Raw genomic sequence first — 22,363 nt, 5'->3', positions numbered from 1 at the left:
AGTCAGACAAGCAGCCCTCCTTCTCCACCACCACCTTTCCTTTCCAAGGTACTCCCTTTCTTCCACAGTTCAAGGCCTCCAAGCTCCTTCTGAAGCTCCAAACACTACAGTCACACCAACAACCCTCCTAGCTATTCTCCAAGGGTCTCTGGCAGGTTACAGCCCATAGCACACACCTTTCATGGGTTTTGTCCTATTTCTCAGGGGTCTCTCACAAAGGGACACCCAATCAAGTGGAGTTTCTTCATCACCACATCCCCAGTCCAAGGCCTATGGTCCAGCCCTCCCACTGCCCCCCCCCCCCGGTACAGTAACCCAACTGCTTGATTCTTCCCCAGAAGCCCCAGTAAGGAGTCACTCCCTCCACAGGGTCTCGCTAACCCCTTCTCATCTTGTTTATCTCATCCTAGAGCCACAGTTTGCCAACATTTCTGCTATGACTGGATCATATACGATACACAGCTGCTTTGTTATAGACATTACACAGAAAGTAGATTATAACTACTTTATAATTAGCCATAGAAAAATATTCATTCATTACTAGATTTATCAATAGGCTCACACGCAAAACACAGTATTGCCTAGTTGGACATATCCAAATAAGAGCGATGAACTACTGTTGCAAAGGGATTTCATATTACTCAGCTGTTTACAGTTTAAAAATACCTCAAAAAATTATATTTTCCAGTTTGCAAAATTCATCTAGCTCAAAATCTTTCTTTATGGGTCCCTGTTTATTCCATAAAACTGTAAATATGATAATTTATTCCCTTGCCCTTTATTGCATGCAATGGTAAAAAAAAAGTCTAGGAATGTTGCATGCTTTCCAGTGTAGCTAATTCAGTAATTCCTAGATAGCTAATTTGTATTAGCATGAAAGATTATTCCACTAATAAGGTTTAAATTAATCTATTGCAAAAGTACTGCCTCAGAGAGTTGCCAACAATTTGACCAGCAACACATTCATTTTTTCCCTCTCTCGACTCACTATTTACTTTCCAGCTACACCACGCTTACTTGGCACTAAATAGCCTAATTTACTTCTATTACATCTGTATTATGGTTTTTTTCTGGAACTTTTTCTATCATCATAAATGTTGTCCTTTCAAAGCTGTGTATCTTCTTCGCCTGCATGCTAGCTTCTCTCTTATTCATTCACTTCAGTGAACATTAGATCATTTATATCGAATACATCTTTCCTGATGACCTTTGGCTGTGCATTTATTTCTCTTCTACCTCAACCAATAGACTGATATATGGTTCTCAATTTGGCATCAACTAACAATTGATCATAGTGTTCTGTTCAAATACACATAGCAATTACTACTAAAAACTCCCCATTTCAGAGATTTATATGGTGGTGACATGACTGGATTCCACTTGTACCATGAGATTTCACAACAACTGCATCACATGTAATAAGTCAAATTTTTTCCAATATAAATTACATCTTACGGTATTATGGCCGAAAACCACAGTATAAAATTGCTCAAGCTGACACTGCAAAAGTATGCTTTGGAATTCAAAGCCTTAAATTGCACTGTTCTTGGAAAAAATTGTGGAATTTTCTTTAAGCCTGGTTTTTGTTAAATTTAGTGATTGATGTCTGAACACAAAAAGATAACGTTATCCCCAAAAGTATGTGGTATTTCCTTAAGTGAGGAATAATACTAATTACTGTAAAGGATTACTGACAAATGTTATTGTGATCATTCAAATTTGAAAGAGACTAACACCACATGTTTTTAAGCGCTGTGTAAATTTTAGACCGATATTTTCTTTTCTTACTCAAACTAAATTACAGCATGATGTATTGTCTTAACAATAGAAAGTTGACGCCTAGCATTAAATTGATTCATCAATCAGTGGTATATTTTCTTCTCTTGAAGTTCTATGGCAGGTCAAGAAAGTAATTAGTATTTAACTACATAATTAGCTTCCCATATATAAAAGCCAGGAGAAACATTTATAACTTTTCTTTCATTTGGATTAACAATAGAAATTTCTCTATAGCTATTCATTTCTTTATTTGTTGAATTCTGTTCATGTCTGAATATAAGATGGTGTACTGCCTCTTTGAGCACAGAACTTGAGATCAGAAGCTTCATACAGTCTCATACTTAATTATATGCCCATGAACAAAGACATTAATGTTTTTTCTTTCCTCTTCCATCTGTAGAATGTGGCTATTCATACTTAAGTGCCTCTTGAATTAATTGTAGTTATTAATAGTTGTATTGATCAATAGTTAATGAATTCAAATAATTTGAGGACAAAAATATTCTCAACCATGCAGAGAGGAAACTGGATTTCAATTATATTGAAAAATGTAAATTGAAAATATACTAATATTCCAAACTGCAACAAACCCAAAGAATTTTGAAATTGCCTGAAAAACACAGAAGTCACACTTAATTTTGTTTCAAGAAAATATTTTCTAATATATCTTATATTGGAATAATTAAGTAAATTGCAAAATAAAAAGTTACTTCAAAATAGAAAAAATCCAATAAAGAATTTTTTTCAATTGAGTATCTGCTTGTCAAAAATATTGATCAACTCTAGTTTCATCTATTATAATTATTCTTATATTTTAAAGATGATAAAAATGGTTTCATCATTAATCTATCAAGAGCTAAGTGATGGGAGAGTCCCAAAATTGTCCAGAGCCAAAAAAAGCCTCAGTACCCTATTATACAGTTTTTTATTTCTTCATTGCTCCAGGTACTCTGTCCCTTGCAAATCAATTAGTCTCCATCACAGTAATGACAGCATTCTTAAAAACAAATTGACTTGTCAAGTTAGTTCCTCCATGACATCCTCAGTGTCTTCATTGTCAGTTTTTTTAACAGAGAATGACAGCAGAGAGGAAAACAAGTGAGGTTCCACCTGCCCCAGTTCCCCTTCACTATGGGGACTGCAGCAAAGCCAGGATTTTATTTCCTGCTGTTTAAAATCATATATGGAAAACATCAAAACAAGAAAACAGCAATTCAATTTCTTCATCTCATTTTATCACCGCTGTTGACACTGGGTATCATTCAATCTCTGGCAATTTTTCAAGAGAATTCACATTAGGACTTTTAGAAAAATATCTGCAGCAGCTATGGGCACCTACTAACTTCAGCGCAATGGCTCCAAGGGAATTCCTTTCAGCAAAATTAAGATGGCACACAAATAACAATTCAGTTTAGTTACTTGTAAGTTGGGCAGTGCAGCCTCACACCTGACTTAATCCAACTGTGAAGTTGGCAAGAGGCAGGCAAAATTTAAACTAGCAAGAAAGGGAGGGAGTTGGCCCAACAGGGAATGTTCTACACAGCAGAAAGGAAGATATCAGGCAAAGATTTTCTACTTTTTTTATTTTTTTCCTCTTTAATAAAAGGTTATCTTTCTCTCTACAGGCAGCTCTTGAAACAGTGATCAGCATATACTGTCCTAAACCCCCACCTGATATGCACTGTGGTATTCTGTCAGTGAATTTGCTGGCAAATCCCTTCAGGTCCTATAAACCAGTACAAACCCTTAATAGAAGTATAGCAACTTACACCAGTGGAAACTCTGCTCCAATGACTCTACAATGATTTATACCAGCTAAATGTCAGAACCCACTAAGGGAAATGGAGATGAACAGTCTTAAAAGGACAGCATCAAGAAAAATGTTGGTTATTTTTTTTCTTTGGGCATGATAGCAGAGTAACTAAAACTAACATTATATACTGATGTTATACTGATTAAGGAGACTGTTGAAAAGCTGTAGGAAAACTGAAGTACCAGTCAGCTTCTCATTGTTACAAGGCAATGCTGAGATGGAGAACTTGGATAAATTCAAACTTACACAAGTATTTTTCTGCAGAATTGCTACCATGAGTTCAAAAGCACCAGTGCTCAGCTTGAGGGCTGTCACAGCCACTGGTATAGACATTTTCCTCAGGGATGTTCTGTAGGTCACATAACCAGTCTAAAATTACAAAGTGTTCCTCCAGCAAAATCATCACCAGGTTGCTACTATCTGCAGCGGGTGAGAAAAGCTTCCTTCCCTTTTTTGTCTCTTGTTTAATTTCTTTCTTTTTTTCTTTCTTTCTTTTTATAATTATTTATTTATTATTTTTGCTCTTTCAGTCTAAATGTCAAAAAGTGACATATGGCCACTACTTCCACTCTATCAGTGGCACAGCAAAGTAATATGGAAAGCCCCGCAGAATAATCTGCAGTCTGGGCCCTTTCTATGACAAACAAATACTTAAGGACAGGTCTCACAAGGCTTTTTTGCTTGATCTCGTTTGTGTTATCTCAGTTTGTAGTTTGATATAAAATGAAAACTTCTCTTGGGAATTAAATATCAGATAACATCATGTTTTTTCCTCTACATTCAATAGTTTGCCTATTTGTCCTTGAGCCATTGAGAAAATCACTATAATACTTTAAATTTTATAAAAACCTGGATAGTGTATTTTTTTAAAAAGTAATGTGGTTTTGGTTTTGCCCATATATTTCACTTGGTTTAGTTTTCTTTTGATAGCTAGGCTGTCCTTTGTAACATGGTCACACTTTAAAGGAACTCGTAAAATTTAAATTTTTCAGGATAAAAATTAAATACTAAACCCCAATGAGATCCATATGCATATCCCTCTCATTCTCTGGAGTTATTCAAACCACCTGGATGGAATCCTGTGCAACCTGCTTTGCATGGATCTGCTTTAGCAGGAGGGCTGGACTAGATGATCTCCAGAGACCCCTTCCAACCCCCTCCATCCTGTGATTCTGCGTTTCTGCATGTTACATCTCTAGTATGTGTAAGAGATAAATTTAGACACATAATTAGTTGATGATACATATTTTATAATATGCAACCAGAAAGTGAACTGCTGGAATCCTCTTTAAGATTTTATTAGCAATTCATAAATTCTCTGAACTATTTAGGCATGGACCCCTAATATATTTAATTTAGGAATATTTTCTTGGCAGACTGATCCAAAAGAATAAGCAGAGGCAGCATTGTGGTTTTAAGTGTCTGAATGGTAGTTCTTTTGCTGGATTGTGATCTGTTCCCAAAGAAATGAGCAAGAATTGAGGAGTCTAGGTTTCCTATCCTTTCATCTAATTATGAAATTACCAAAAAAGGCACCTTCAATTGCTTCACCTTCCTCTAAAACAACTGTTGCCAGACAATGCTGCATGGATCACCAGATATACACACAGTGCTTTCTGGTGGTCTAAGATTTGGTGAGTCACTGCCTGCCTCTTTTTCACCTGCTATAGTGTACTAGAAGCAGCTGAGAAAAGTGTATTTCACTTCCCAATTGTTCATGTGAAGAATTGCCATTAGCAGACGTACCCTGTTCAGTCAGCAGTGAACGCAAGAGAAGCCTGACCCGAGAAACTGTCCTGACACACCAGTTCAAGCTATTCATAGTAAGTCAGACAGAGCAGTTTTCCTCAGTGCTGTACAGCAGTTCTGCTGCCTGCTTCTGTCTGTCCTCATGAACTCTGAGGATGCATAATGAAGTAAAGTAAACACGGATTTTTAACACCAAAAACTACAGCCTTTTCCAGTGCAGCTAAAGAATGACGTTTCTGGCTAGGATTCATACGCAAACTTCCGTGCATGCTGTGAGTGGCTACTAGTGACATATGTACAGTAACTCAACATATTTAAAAGCATACATTTCTTTCTTCTCGCTTCCACCTCCCCCCAACCACTAAGTAATAACTAATGGGTGGAAGTGGAACCAGTATACTGACCTCATCGACATTCTCAAATGCATTGATGACATCATAGGGCAAGCACGAGAGCAGATCGATCACAAACCAGGTCTTCAGGTAATTCATGCGAATCAGTTTGGGGTCAGAGATCACCTCTCCTGCCGGTCCCACGAAGGTCGTATGGAAATTGAGCACAATGTCGACCAAAAAAATGACATCTACAATGCTGTCAACTACTAGCCATGCCACGTTGTTCTGTTTGGTTTTAAAGGAGACATTGTAAGGAACCAAAATAGCAGTGTAGAAGGTTAAAATCAAGATGATCCAGTCCCAGGTGGTCTTGAAAACGCAATAATGCAAAATTATATGTGGCGGAGTCTTTGGTGCCTCTTGCTTGTACTGTGGGAGGATTTCAGAGCCGAGCTGCAATACCTGTAGTCACAGAGATTTCAGGAGAAAAGGAAAACATGCTTAATTTTTTCTTGATATTTTTCCACACTGTAGATTCTCAAGTTCAGTACAATAGTTGATAAAAATACATGTCCATTAACTCCTTTTATCACCACAAAATGGTAAGCATGTCAAGATAAGTATTCCATTAAACAGATCGGCATAAAACTAAGAACAGTTATTTCTTTTAATACCATTACTTATTTTTTGACACTAAGTCTAATATGTGGGGTGTCCAAGACAGCTTCTTCAATGATCCAAATAGACAAGACAGATAAATGATGGGCAAGAACAGGCAGAAAGGCAGTTGTGAATAGAAATCAATGGTAAAACCAGGAATAATACCATAACTTCTGAGTTGCAATCCAGCACTGGGACAACTGGACCACACTGTTTTGCAACACTGGCTATTTAACACTACACTGTGTCTGAAATAGGCTTATACTACAATCTGTCATGAATGAATGGGTCTTTCTTCCTCTTCTCTGGACTGTGCAGGTCCAAAACCCATGGATAATTATCATTAACCTCAATAAACTCATTTTGAACTTCAACTTTTCACTGAGAGCAGTTCAGTGTCTTAACTACTTGATGGTGCAGAATCCTAGAAAAATAGAGGACCTTCTGAACCTTAAGGATTCTAAGACCGTGGAGTCCAACCATTAACCTATTACCACTGTGTTCTCCAACAAACCACATCCCCGAGTGCCACATACACACACCTTTTGAACATTTCCAAGTATGGTGATTCCACCACTTCCCTGGGAAACCTGTTCCAATGCTTGACAACCCTTTCAGTGAAGAAAGTTTTCCTAATATTTACTCTAAACCTCCCCTGGTGCAACTAGAGGCTGTTTCCTCTGGTCCAGTCACTTGTTATCCAGGAGAAGAGAACAACCTCCCCCTCACTACAGCGTTTTTCCAGGCAGTCGTAGAGAGCATTATGGTCCCTCCTGAGCCTCTTTTTCTCCAGGTTAAACAACCCCAGCTCCCTCAGCTGCTTCTCACCAAACTTGCTCTCTAGAGCCTTCACCGCCTTTGTTGTCCTTCTTTGGACATGCTCCAGCACTTGAGTGTCCTTGCAGTGAGGGGCCCAAAACTGAACACAGTATTTGAGGTGACCTGTTGAGGTGTACCATCCAGTTATAATGCAGTTAGGTCTGAATTCAAAAATGCACTACTGCAAAAGATGATGTTTCAAACCCTGGACCTCAGGTTGAGCATATGCTGACACTGAGTGCTGTTTTGCATAACTGCAAGCTTGATCAATGCTGCCCATTTTCTGTCTATTGTCTCTGCAGTTCTGCCCACTAGTGTGAAAACAGTATTATTATGTACTTAATTCTTGGGAAATAAAGTTTCTTCCACATACCTATGAACAAGAATGTGTTTGTTTACATCTATGGATATACATGAGGGTGAAATCAACATGAAGAAACTGTGTCCAAATAAAGACAAGCGAAATTTTAAAATTAAATTTACCCTGGATGAGTTATGGATGAAAACTGAAAGGAAGATGGAGGTTTGCTAGAGTGAAATGTGTTTGCTAGAGCCAAACTCACAGAACCTGGGAAAAAAATTAGGAGCATGCCTCCTTTTTCACATTTATTTACACATAGTTCAGAGCAATAGGGAGCAGAGAAGGAAATTAAATGGTTGTCTTTCTCAGGGAGAAGATCAGACAGCATAGCTATATTAGAAGGATGTCTTCCTTTCATGCTCCTTTTCTTAGCTTTTTTAATGTCAATTATTTAGACATGGATTTTTATCTGCAGGCTTTTCTGAGTGCCTTTTTTTTTTTTTTTTCCCTGAACTGGTGGGCTTTTTTCCAACAGTTTAAGCCAAAGGGGACAAAAGAAAATAATCAGCTACAAGAGTCCTATTTGGACAAAACAGTCCTAGATAAATTCCCTGTTGCTTTGAACTTCACATAATGACTTAGTCTTGTACACAACAGGGGTCAGACACTGTCAGATCACAGTCCCTTGCACATGTGTAAATGACAGTGGGAATTGCAAGCCCGCTGACTTTGAGTCCAGTATGTTCTCCTGAAGAGAATTAGCATGACCTGCTCAGAGAGACCTGCATGTTAGCACAGAGGCATCAACAGTTTGAACAAAAATTTTTAAAAATAAGAGGACCTAGTACTTTTGTTTCACTGAGTTTCTAGAATGACAGCAAAGAGGAAAAACAAACATTTCCCCTGCGGACCAAACTAGGAGTCAGACATCTTCCCTGTAGTATTAAGTAGTCTGTGACTCCTGACCCTGATTCACGTACTTTCTCCATATTACCAAAAAAAAAGAAAAAAAAAAGCAAATAAAAAAAGTTGTCTCATGGTAAGAGGAGCTGGAAGCAGCACAAGACAGAAGTAGCCTCTATTCTCTGCAGGAGGCACTGGCCAGTCCATTCAGTGCCCAGAAGTCACTGGTAGTGACTGGAAGACACAGAGGTGAGGTATTGAGTTAGTATGTGTACAAAGAGTGTTGCTGCCTTCAAGGCTTGTTTGCAATCTCAATGACAAATGTTAGGATGTCTTTTCTCAACAAAAGCTCTAGCCCAAGATCAATATTGCAAATATCTCCTGCGCTCCCTTTTGCACATCACAGCTGTACCTCAATCAGTGGGAAAGCAAAGAGCTACTATTGGCTTTTTTGAGGGTCTGCATGAGTAGCAGCTCTAAGATCCTAAGCCCAAAATATGCTGAAATATAGGCAAGGAGCGTCCTCTGCAATACTCACTCACTGGAATAACTGATCAGCAAACCAAACATCTCTATCACATAGTAACATTTATCAGTCAGTTAACTAGATTTCAGTTCTACTGTGGGGAGACTGTACCACCTCATAAACGCAGGTTGAAAATATAATTGCTTGTTTTGCAATCACAAGCCTAATACAGCTTATTTTTTTTAGCCTCTGTTATTATATGAATAAGTCAAATTTTTTGGTAACCACTCTAATCAGCACAGGAACCTCAACCAATAAACTCTGAAAAAAATATTTTATTTAGTTCTTGTCAGATTGGTTCTCATACATAAATTCATAAGTTCTAGACTGAGAATTGTATAATGCACTCCATTTTGGCCATTGCTGCTCTTTTTGTACTCCAAGAACTTGTGGAAATTTTGCATCAACCAAATTATAGGTATTGGAAAATGTACTAATATATTCTTGTATACCCAAATAATAGGAAAAAGGCAAGAACAATCTTTTTGGCAATAAAGCAGGGTCTAAATTTTGGTGTCCATTATTTTGTTGCAAATGAAAAAGAAATAATGTCAGTGGAACTGCAGGGATGTAAGACTGAACTGAAAGTAGAAAAAACTAGACTTCTAGTTTCAACTCGTTAAGACAATAAACAACTTTGCTACTTGGGTGTTTTAAAATGTAATCATCAAATGTAAAACACTCTCTCCTAGCTTGTTTGAGATTCAAGGGCTACAGCATAGAAAAATAAAAGGACTGACATCTTCTTTCTTTTCTATTTAGAAAGTAAATGTACTCTAAACTATCTGACTGGCTAGGGACCTTATCAATAAGTCTTTTGAACTTCTGTTACCACATTGGAGTCTCTACCAATGGCCATTTAAAGTGACCAGGGGCCATGGCTTTTACTGTCTACAGCAGAAGGATGTGCACCCACACTGTGGGTGTGAATCTTGAATGGAGGGGCAGGGACAGGGTAGGAGCTGGGCATCAAGGAATTACATAGGGATATCAATCACTCACCAGGTGAAGAAAGTCACCTACAGCAAGCCTGAGGAACTTCCAGTCCTTTGTTAGGGTGGAGTGAAGGTGACAAGTTCTAGCCCAGGCTCCCTCTCACTACTATCACTTACATGCACCTTGTAAAACCACTCCAACTTGCTGGCATTGCTAGAGATGAACCTTCATTTCACAGCTTGGAATGGAAGAAGGGCACTGTCCCAGCTCACACAACATCTCCCAGGAAAGGCAACTTGCTTTACAGCCTAGCAAAGGTCTTGAAGCATCTGGGACTGCCAGACAAGACCTTTCAAAGGCAGCAAATTCCTCAATTCATAGAAGGAAGAGAACCATGCCTATAACAAAGCTTAATTATCTCAGAGAACAAGCATGTGCCTTTAGCACAAAGCACAACAAAGGAGCTCAGTACTGCACAGAAATCATGGAAGAAGGTCCACAGAGCTTTGTGCTAAAGATCTAGGTTTTGTCAGGTCACTTGCACTGGAGGTTGTAAGAGCTCCTTTCTACACTTTTCACACCAAGATCCCCACACAGTCTATTTCTTCACTATCCTTCCAGAGACAAACCCCACCCAGGATCATCTGGAGATTAAGAGCTATAAACTCCATTCTCTCTGCACTGTACAGTAAACCCAAGTAGATGCAAAGGAAAGCACCTTCTGCCCTGCTCCAAGATGCTCCTGCTGCACTCCAGCCTCTAGAGAGAGCAGTGCCAACCTGAGACAGGTTTGCTGAAGTAGTGGTGTAGTTACCCACCCATATGAACTAACTAGATTCAAACTGCTTGTAAAGGTACTTCTCCTGGAGGGGAAAAAAAGAACCCCAAGAGATTAATATAATAGTAATCATGAAAAAACCATACACAACTATATAAACCATTATGTTGAGTTTCCATCCATGTGCACTGGGTAATTTCATCACTATAATTTTCAAAATAACTGAAACAGCCGTGGATGCAGAAGAATTTTCACTATTATACAGTTTTATCATAGTAAAAAAAGTATTTTTTCAGAAAGTTATTAATGAAAGTATTAATTCAATTACTTATGATTCATCAGACAATACAGCTGTATTATCTGCATTTATTATTTGTGGTAATGATGTATGATGTTTTTAATAGCTCTCTAAAGCTGCAGAATTTTATTTCAAGAGCAGAAATGCTCCAGTTACATCATGAGTTTCACAAGGTTGTGGGGGTTGGGGGTTTTTTGTGGATTTTTTTAACGTAGCAAAATTAAAAAAAAAATCCTAAATTTGTTAAAAAATTGTGAATATATCCCGAGCCAGGACTCCCAAAAGTGCATCAACAAGTGGTTACAATGACTTATTTATTTTTAAGATTGCATGACTGGGGGGAAGGGGAAAAAGCCAACACATACACAAACAATCACTTATTTCCAGCTTAATCTCTCCTTTCTGTGTTTTCACTGCACATATTTGCTCTCTCTCACTCTCCTTTACTTTTGTTTTCACAGGCACCCACACAAATTGCTCCTGAGCTAAGGGTTAGGTGCTAAGCCTCAACTTGGAGTAGATTTTAATGGCAGTTTTAGTTCCTGGTAAACAAGGTTTGAAAAAACAAAAGGCAAGAGTTCCATTATTAAACAGTGCTGCTAAGCACCTTTATAATTTTTCTGCTTTTATTTCTTATAACTATCGCACTTTTTTTACTTATGACACAATCTTGTTTACCCAGAACTGCCTGGTAAGTGTACAGAACACATCAGCTAAGACCAATGGTGCAGATGACACACATACTATGCAATGACCAGGAAGAATCATTCCTACAATCAGCTTCTTGGTGATTAAGCCATAGAAATGTATTAATTACTTTACACTCTCATTGCAAAACGTGGCCTCAGAGTTACCTGACAACCCTGTGTTAACTGCATAATTTATTTAAGTAGTTTTCATATGACTGCTATTAGAGAAGTCAGGCTAAAAAAATCTATGCCTACTGTCAAAAGTCGAAGACTGAAGCTTCATAGACACTCCTTGTACTACCCATGACCTGAGGATAAAACAAAGTAGCTTGTCACTAACACCTTTCTTAAACTATTTAATAAACAATAAAAGAAATCATAAGCTTTTGTGGCATGCTTCTGCTTCCTATTTGTACAAAACCTTGCTGCACTCAGGTTTTAGGACACAACTGACTCCTCAGATATTCAAAAATATAAGTGATAAAGAACTAAGAGCGACACAAGTAATATTCCAATAAATGAAGAGCCTTCTCATGCAAACAAGATTGATGGTAAATGTCATAATGAGTTGGAAAAGAAAAAGGATGAATTTTAATTTGAACTTAAAATCTCAAACAGACTACTGCAGGGATGAAGGGGGAAAAAAAGAAAAAATATTTGAAAATACAACAGGGAACAGTGGGAGATCCAATGTTCAATATTATGAAGAGATCTTTCCAGAATAAGAATCCTGGCACTCCATATATCTTCAAAGTAGGAAAAGTGGCCTTGTCTGTATGATTATCTGCACTCTGCTTTTCTCTAGTGTAGTTCTATTGACTGAAATGGAATTACAGGAGAAATTCAACAAGCTACCTAACATCACAGTTGGGGCTAATGTTCTTTATAAAATAATGACTGCAATATTCAGTCAGCAATTAAAGAAACTCATTTCATACATGTAAACCATACATTTGCCCTTTATTATTTGTAATTAATCAACTGGCTGTGTCAGTTAGAATACTTGCAAAGACTTGTTGAGCACATGGGCTTGCAAGAAATTTCAGTAACATGTAGTCACTGAGGTCCAGGTTGAGGTTCACTGAGTCAAAAAGAATAACCTCAGACCCTTTGCCTTACATTGAATACATTTTAGCATGAACTAAAATTCAAGGGCAGACATCTAAAGAGACGACAGGATTATTTGATGCTAAGCCTTGAGTAGGATTAGGAGGGAGACTATTCCAAATTCCAGGACACTAAAGTAACCTCAGGGTGGACATGTGCTAGTCCCATGGTATCTATGTGAATGTCTGCCCCTCCCTTGTGCTAGAAAGATCTATGTTATTTCTGTACTTCCAACTTCCATTCTTGAGTAGTTCTGTATTAAACACTGAATAGGTAGGCTCCAATTTCATCATTATCTGTGATAACAGTACAGCCTGGACAGGATGTTTTTATTTTGCATAGAAACTAAAGTGTATACAGGCAAATCTAACAGAGTACTAACTATATGGAGACTTCATGGAACCCATCAATGCCTTACACCTCCAGCTACAGAGGAAGATCAAAAATTTTTGACAAGAGTCACAGCTGCTGCCATGGCTTTCACAGCAATAAGTAAAACAGGACTGACATGTTGTATTGGCCAAGCTGTCATTAACACCATATATCAAGCCTTTCCCTAAGCTGTTTATACACCAGGGAGACCCTACTACTGGCCCAGGAGACAGCTACAGGAAACTTGGGACAGTCTCTCCCCCTCGTGGTGAAAGCCTTCAAACCCTAAGTACTTCAAAGAGCCTTCTCTGACTGGAGTTTTTCTCAGAACTTTGAAAGACTACCTAAATCACAAGGTTTCGTTTTCCTGATCTGTCTGCAGTGTTACTTGTGGCATCTTACAGTTGTCTTGTCTGTAAAGTCAGTAACTCAAACATACATTTTAACCAGTTTGTAAAGCAGAGTTGGGATCCCACTAAAATGTAACCAGACATAAATTAATTCAGAGAACAATCATGTCAAGGATTCTCCAGAATTTCCTTGTGTATTAGCCTGAGTTTTTCTCACCTCAATTTTACATAAGTAAATAGCCCAAGATCCTACTAACATTGAAATCCTCAGAAGAATAGAAACAAAGCAAGAATTATTTTAATAATAGTGCCATTATAAGACTTTGATAAGATATGGAACACAATGCTGCAATTAGGTTACATGAAGTCTTTTAGACCTCTGTTTCCATTCCATTGTCATGGGACATGTTTCACAGCACATGCACCATATTCTGAGCTCCCATGCCTGCCACCAGCCTTTGGATTCCCAGGGCAAGGGGAATCCAAAGTGCTTGGCTCACACACAGACAACATACCCAAAAAGGCTGAAAACATTTCTTTACAGCCGCTCAGGGAAATAAAACATTACCTCAGCAAGTCTCGAATGCTTGTGAACATTCTCTCCTTTCTGGACACTTGGAGCAAGCTGCTGCAGGACACCTCGGCTGCTCGTGAGGGCACGGGTCAAGCGAGCAAACTTCCCCCAACCTGCAAGAAAATGTGCAAGATTATACACATTACCCAAAAAAAGCTGCAAAGGTACCATATAAAACCTCTTATAACTAAGGGGGGGGAGGTGAAGTTCAAATAGAGCAATCTGCTTTAATACTGACCACAAGGGACTATAATTTAAGCAAGTACCAGATAAAAGCAAGTCACAAAATAGGTGTCAGCATGGTACTGTAATAAAACCCATTACTGCAGTGGCTTTGTATTCCATGGTTCTACAAGAGTGCTGTTACATGAACTGCATATTTTGCAAGGATAAGTGTCCACTATACAATAATCTTCTATTAAATCCAATCACCAGATTTGGATCTCTCAGCACCGCAGAAGACACTCCAGACTATTCAAGATGTAAGACTAGAGTAACACAGAATGAAAATTACAGTTGTCTGTAACAGAAGTGAATCTGACCTCAGATGCATCAAGCATAGATCTGGCATAAGCAGAGAAATATACAAAAGATAATAAAAAGCAGAGTAGAAAAGCAAAACAAAATCATTAATTTTATCCTCTTGAAACAAAAGGGGAATATACTAATAGATTTTCTCAAACTCTAATAAAACATTTAGCAGCTTCTCTCAGAGAAGTCATATGCTGAATTTTAATTCACAATATTTTTTACAGTGATTTCAAATACCCCTCAAAATAGAAGACTTTGAACGACAGTCACAAGAGCTAGCTACAACTATAATCTTTATGGGCAGTACTTTGCCATAACAGAAAGTCAGGTAGAGTACACATCTGGATATTTTTGGTACCCTGAAAGGAAAACATTGGTGCATTTAGTCCCAATCTTGAAAAATGTTAGCACCACATGGGAACTGTTGAGCAGTCTCATCTCCTACTCCACCTAAGGATGCTCAGCACTTTGAAGACTCAGTTTATAATAAGAACCTGGTTCCGGTAAAAGTTCCCTCTACAGTTCTCTTGTAGACCCCTTTTGTGTACTGGAAAATGCTATAAGTTCTCCTTGGAATCTTCTCCTCTCCAGGCTGAACAACCACAAGTTTCTCAGCCTGCCTGCACAGTAGAGGTGCTCCATCTCTCTGAGCGTATTTGTGACCCTCCTCTGGACTCACTCAACAAGTCCACGTCCTTGTTATGTTGAGAGCCTTGGAGATGAATGCAGTACTCCAGGAGGGGTCACATAAGGTTGGAGTACAGCAGGAGAATCATATCTCTCGACTTGCTGGCCACGGTGCTTTTGACACATCCCAGGATACAGTTGGCTTTAGGAGCTTCAAGTGCACATTACCCAGTCATGTCAAGCTTCTCGTCCACCAACATCCCCAAATCCTTCTCTGCAGGGGTGCTCTCAATCCAGCTTGTATTTGTGCTTAGGATTGCCGCGACCCAGGTGGGGAACTGCGCAGCTGGCCAGACCAACGGGGCCCGAGGGGGCTGTGGTCCAAGAGGACATAAGCAATCCACCCGCTCTCCAGTCCCGGCGAGGGAGGGCTGCCGGGGGAGCGGGCGGTCCAGCGGTGCGCCGGCCCCGGCGCTGGCCGTGGTGCTGAACCAGGACGAACGGGGCTTGTTTTCAAACGGCAGCCCCAGCGACGAACAGAACAGACCACAGTTCCAGCTTCACACAGGAGCTCGAAATCTGCCTTCCTTGCCAGCCATAAAATATTTATAATTCCAGATAAACATAGACAGTTCCTTTTACTAAGTCAAACCAGGCTGATGGGTAGAGCATTTTTCAGGAAGATTCAAAGTTTGGTTCAAAACCCAAGTACAAACTTTCAGTGTGCATTTTCTTCCTAACATTGAATGTTCTAAGATTTGGGCTATTCAGACATAAATAGAGATATGAGGAAAAGGAAGTACCTCACTTGAGCTTTCTTGTAAAAAAGCACTGTCAGACAATTCTGTGACATGATTTGTCGCTATGAGTGCTGAGCACCTTTGTGCACCTGCCCTTCTTCCCAGGAGTCATCTCCTTTTGAAAGGCTCAGCTTAACCCATTCTTTTCTCCCCAGCATTCCCTATAAGCATCTCATCTACCCTACATGTTGGAAATCTCACTTGTGGGTGCTTAAATGGTGCACAAAGGAATTGTTCTCATGAACATTAGATCTCTCACCCTATACTCCAAATCTGATCTGAAAACAATACACCTGTTTGTTATAGGCAAGAAACTGTGTCAAGAGGTAAAGCTTTTTATCTTGGCTTTTTAAACCAGTGTTGATATGAAAATGGCAGGCTGGGAGTACATACCCAAACCCTCCTCTATACAACACATGGGAGCCCAGGCTGGAGTGGTGCATGCACCTGTGCAACGGTATGCCTAAAACCAGGCACTGAATCAACATGCAAATGTCCCAGTTGTATGAATATCATCTTTAGAACAGAAGGCTCTCCTCCTTGTACTGTTTCTTTATTTGTTTGCTTTTTTGTGAAAGAAAAAGACAAAAGTGTGGGAAATTCAACACCAAATTAGAATAGACCAGTAGACTGTGGAGAAAGAAAATGAAAATGAGAGAATGCCAGTACTAATATTATTGAATGATAATTTCTTCTGAAAAGAGAGCAGTTGAATTTATTCCAATTTTTCCTCTAGAATCCTAGGGACAGATGCAGCCTACAGCAAGTCAGATATTTATCCAGTAAAGACAGGTCCAGTAATGGACTTAAGCCACATGACTGAACATAAACACTAAATTTTAAGGGTCATGGATCTATCCAAGACAAGAAACAAAGTTACAGAATGGTGTAGGAATAGAGTGGTGTCAGTCATGCTAGAACAGAGGGACCAGATGATAGGGATTATTCTCATTCAACACAAGCAGTTGGTATATCCTTACATCCATTCTTTTCCTCCAGAAAAAGAGAAAATATAAATTAAATTGAAATCTACTGAGGCTATGTGATTCTAATATAGGCATATATATTCCTCAAACAAGGTAAGAGTTCACATAGTAGAGAAGTCAGCTTGGAATTCAAGAAGCAAACATAAAGCTAAATACCAGCTCCATGGTTGTGCTTGCCTGTGCCTGTCTTTGATTCTAACCCAATTTTATCATTGTTTTTCAGTTCTGCAGAAAATATCATTCAGGGACAAAACAATAACATGGCACTAAAACACCTTCGGCTTCAAAAGGATGAAGAAAGAGCCTTCAAGATTAACAGCACTGATTTCAGCGCTCCTGCATTCCATGATGCTCCTTCAGTTTTCCACCATTTCTTTGCAAAAAGCTGAGCATAATTGCTTCTGAAAACACCCACGACAAGATGCCCACAAGGAGGACAAAAGCTTTGTTTCATGGGGAAATATGGCATTGAAACGTACTTCTGTGATGTGATATTTAACTCAAACCTTTTATTCATTCAAGGATGAAGCTTTATTTAACAATGGTCTCAAGCTGAAGAAACCAATTTTTTGTACTTTGAGGTGAGCATGATCTGTTGATACTCAACCACAACAACATTATTTATTTGTAGGTAGTTATTTGTTTCCTACCACTCTCCTCAGTTTGATCACGATGACTCGTAAATTTAAACATTAGGAACTGTGGCAGTTGCAGAACGCTTGTTATCAAGTTGCTGATCCATGACTTACACAACGCCTGGAATTAGAAGAAGGAGCCATTCCCTGCTAGAGAACATGCTTGTTTGTCCACAGGTCTATTGTTCACACGACTGTGTAAACGTGAGAAAAGCGGAATTCCAGCAGTTCTTGCCTCCATTCAAATCACCTTTGTATTCTTGCACATCAAAGATCCCTGCTTACATCCATCATGTTTCTCTGCAGTGCTCCTTCCCTTTGAAACCTCATGACTAACACTGTATTATTTTTCCATCTGGACTGGGAAAGCATACCAAAGTTTTTTAATATACTCACCACTTCCCTTTCATTTGTTTCCTTTTTTAAGAAAACATTTCATCCAGATGAAAGCAGAGTATAACTTAATCAAAATATTTCAAACACTGGCTCTGTTCATATAAATACATCTTTAAAAACAGAACAAAAAATTAGACAGCAACAAAAAAAACCACATACACACACACACACACACACAAAACAGAAACAAAAAGGGAAAATAAAAAGGAAATGTGGATTTTCCCCTGAATTAAGATGAAGGAGGCAATCAAAATATTTTTTTGGTGTGTAGCCCTGCTTGTTATGCAAAGGACAGCTTAGCTGCAAAATGAAATAAAGCATTTTCTGCAGAGGAGATAGCAACTGATAATTGCTACAAAGCACAGGAGGCTACAATATCTAGGAGGCTAATAACCATTCTCCTATATGATTCAGTGATGTTTAATTTTATCACCTTTTTGTATAAATACAAAGTATCAAAAGGAAAAATTAGGATCCAAAGCATCATTTCAAAAGTTTTATAAGGCAGCATAGATGCATCTGAATGTGTTCCCATTGTATTCATACATTCAAAACCTGTTCAGGCAAACTTCTTATGAGCTACTTGGAGGGCAAGCACAGATTCTATTTGTTTTCAAACATAGTTGTTTTCACAAAGTGATGCATTTCACTTTCTACACTATTCTCAAACATCTAACATTGGTTTGTTAGATCTCAAACCAAGAAAGACATATACAGACAAAATGCATTAATTCTAAATACAGCATATACTCTAAAATTAAGCTAAGAAGGTGACCTACCACTTGACAAGCCAAATTTAGCCATGATATAGCTCGATTTTGCCTACTTCTATTCAAGTAAACCTAGTTTCCCTGATTTTTTAAAGGGGCAAGCACACAGGAAAGAATGGAAAGAGGTTGTTTAAAAATATTATATCATCTACATCACGGGCACACTATTTTTAAGTAGTTTTATTTAGAATGCACTATTTTTAAAGCTGCTGCATTTAAAAGGAAGCTTACTTACTTTCCATGGCAGTCATAAAATAAACATCTTGTAAATTATCTGAATCAATCAACAAAGACTACAATAAGAAGTCTACCCTTTACATGACTTTGTTTCATCTATTCCAACGTCTAATATTATTAATAAATTTTAAAAAATTAAGATGAAAAACAGTACTGAGACCTTCTGTCTCTGAGTCACCTTCAGATAAAAGATGCCTGTTCATTTTTGTGTAGCAAACACCTGCGATTAGAGCTCCACACTTCTCAATCAAAAAGTCTCTACATCATTTGCAGCTGAACAATCAGGCTTGAAATTGCCAGCAGGTGATAGAAAACTAATATACCACAGATAAGCAGGTTTAGCCTGACAGATTATTTACTCTTTAAATTGATCATGGTCTTGTACTACATAAAGTTTTTCTCTACATAGTCATAAAGGTATTGATTTTGAAAAACATGAATACTTTATGACACTATGAAATTGTGCAAATAGCACATATGTTAATAAAATATTTGCTTCTACAGGCAGCCCATTACATATTGAGTGGTTATATGCATAGAAAACTAACTTCACATATAAACTTGGTAAAAGTGATAAAAGCTGATTGAAGGGGAAAGAAGGAAAAATAATTGTTTTAGCAATCAGTTTTCAATTGTTTCACTTAAACAATCACTAAGTTCACAGTTTTAGTTTTTCAGATGGAGAGCTCGTTTGGGTTTAGAATACAAGAAACACTCCTTTGAAAATTGTTCTTTCAAAACCAAGCTACAAAATTCCTATGTAATGTTGAATATAGCAAAAAGAATATGCCCCCTTCAAAGCTCACATCTGTTAAAATAGTGATTCTTAGAGGAAGTTAATACAATTTTACCTTTTTTAAATCTTCCAAAAAGGTTTTTCCATTCTGTAAATTCTAGAACCTACTACAGACAACTGTCTGACACTCCATAAGTACCTTTCCCCCTCCTCCCTTCACAATATAAAACTGCACAATGAGATCTAATATTAAAGTCATGGATATGCATGTAAACTTCTGTTTGACTATTTGACCAATCAGCTCTTCCAAGAAATTGATTATTTAGCCATCAAATAACTGATACAGTTACCTTCTTAAATGCACACAACAAAATTTCAAAGCTAGCCTACAGCAAGTAACTTACAGAAGAAAGGTATAGGGGTTAAATTAAGAATGAAAACAGAAAGTGCAGTTTCATTTATATCATGCCTAATCTATGTATACAGCGACATAGAACTCCCTATCAGCATGAAACTGCTGGAACTTTATTAATTTTAGGAGATCCAGAAATTATATTTGGAAGACTCATCTAGTGCACAAGCCCTTCTGTACATAAAGAGATAGCTCAGGGAAGAAGTGCAGAGCTGTGAATCAGTGGCCTCTAAATAATATATCCAGTTCTTCTGTCTGCAGCCTTTGTTAGTCGCTCTATCAGTTTCCATGGGCTAGAGGAAGAAATTTTGCTTATCATTAACTCCTCTGCAACTCCTCACTTTTATGTAGGTTTAGTGCTTATATTACTGTAGATATGCAACTGCTGAGAACTACCATGATCACTGCAACAACAGCATGATTTCAAGATCCAATGAGATTTTAAAAAATAAAATAAAATTAGCATTCTCTTTCTGCAACATACTTCTCTTGAAAACAAAAAAGTTACAGTGTTCTTTGTGTCAAAAGCAAAGGACAAACTGGCTACCTCTACTGCATTAAGGAACTCCTGCGAAAGCAAAGAGAAAAGACAGCTGCCACTCCGGACTGGAAGTCCTGCTTATCAACTAAGTGAAACAAAGGTCTTCACTACCAGCAAACAAATGAAAGCCAGCTTGTCAGTCCTCATTAGGATACAGTGAAGATGACTAGGCAGGGAAAAAGTACTGTAGACCCCAAATTTCTGACAAGGTACGTTTTTTACCTTTATTAAAGCAATAAAAGCCTAAACAAATAGCATTAAAATGAGAAAAAAAATTACCCACATAGCCTGGGAGAGGGTATGTTTGTCAAGGTTGTACTTCCTTTTTCATGGTAACAGGTGTTTCCACTTTGAGAAACTATGTTTTTAAAGAATAACATTTTTAAAACAAATGTAAATCAGTTCATCTTCACAGTAAGTTTCCTGTTTAATTTAATACTACAAATATTATTAAATACTACAAAAATGCAAACAACAGAAGGACACGAGTCTCTGTAATGCTTCTTATGAGTACAAAAGGTCTATTTCTGACAGGATTTGAACCTGAGTGTAAGTTTATGCTGCTGTCACAGCTGAGTTTGCTTCCAGGTTTCCAGGCTGTAACTCAGTGAAGGGTTAACAGCAGAACACCACAATGCTACTTCACACACCAGGACAGCTTAAACCTGATTCAACCCAAGATGAATCTCTTCACATAGGTTAAAGGGAACTAGTCCAGAAGTTCAATATAAGGAATCCCACAATAATGGCAAGAAACATCAAGCCAGGCAGAATGAAATTATTCAGATCTTTGCCAGACTCCGCCAGGGTTAATTCCTCGGGTTTTGCGTACATTTTCATGCACAATTTGTACAGAGCTGTTTAGCAACATTATGAATCCCTGAAGGCTATGCTGGACTGTGGGTTAATAATGTATTTAAAAGGAAGAGCAGTACCTATTTACTAAATAAAACGTGCTTTCTGAAGCACTTGGGAGTTTCATTAGCAATGACCCTTTCCAGGGCAGGCCAGAGCCAATTTGCTTACAAAACCAGCAACCATTCCTTGCACAAATGCTGTCCCCAGTGGCATGGCTACAAGCATTGCAACATTTAATTCTTTGGGTTTGGTATTTAAAGGACTTCAGCTCTTTCAAGACCAAGGCAAACAAACAAAAGTATCATAAATACATAATTGTGAAAAAGACCAACCTTTACATGAATCATCCTCAATGGGCTGCTTGAAAGCCGTTATGTCATTGAAAGTGCAAAGAAATAAAACCACTTTATCCTGCTCATTTCGAATTGGAGCAATTTTCACAAAGAACCAGACAGGTGTTCCTGGAACCAAACATATCAAAACGTTAGTCAATGGTAGGCAGAACAGTAAATGTGCTGGTTTAGATATTTACATCTCATATCAGCCATCTGTAAGTGTTACTTTAATGTTGGGGTTTTTGCAAACACCTATTAGGAATAATGACAAAGCAGCTGACAAGAGTGTTATTTAAGTTCTCTGCTCTGCCTCTGATTAGCTTTTAATCCTCAGCAGTCGCTCATCTTTCTGAACTTCACCTACAAAGTGAATACTTGAATTTATGAACTGTCTTGTGATCTCCTGAAGGAAGAGTTCCATGTATGTGCAAAGGGTGCACACAACAGAATTGTTGCTGGTTATGTAAAGGACTTGAGAACAGGCCAGCTGTGCCTAGACCATGACCACAA

The 22,363-nt window shown here is 38.2% G+C and overlaps 1 protein-coding gene across 3 annotated transcripts in view; it reads right to left on the bottom strand.

Annotated features, from left to right (window-relative positions):
• The window catches only part of KCNH1 (potassium voltage-gated channel subfamily H member 1), a 184,780-nt gene that overhangs the window by 139,889 nt on the left and 22,528 nt on the right, over positions 1 to 22,363 (bottom strand). For all 3 annotated transcript variants that reach the window (XR_003527419.1, XR_003527420.1, XM_027641626.1), the window contains exons 4-6: positions 21,851 to 21,979; positions 13,984 to 14,102; positions 5,746 to 6,138 (exon numbers count right to left, since the gene is read on the bottom strand). Coding sequence is in view for 1 of the 3 variants with exons in the window: in XM_027641626.1 (XP_027497427.1) it covers positions 5,746 to 6,138; positions 13,984 to 14,102; positions 21,851 to 21,979 (641 nt within the window). In the remaining 2 variants the exon portion in view is untranslated. The remainder of the gene's footprint in view (positions 1 to 5,745; positions 6,139 to 13,983; positions 14,103 to 21,850; positions 21,980 to 22,363) is intronic.

Source organism: Corapipo altera, unplaced genomic scaffold (genome assembly GCF_003945725.1).
Source record: "Corapipo altera isolate COAL_440 unplaced genomic scaffold, ASM394572v1 48b, whole genome shotgun sequence".
NCBI lineage: Eukaryota > Metazoa > Chordata > Aves > Passeriformes > Pipridae > Corapipo > Corapipo altera.
Note: the sequence above shows the minus strand (reverse complement) of the source record. Positions and strands in the feature narration are given on the sequence as shown.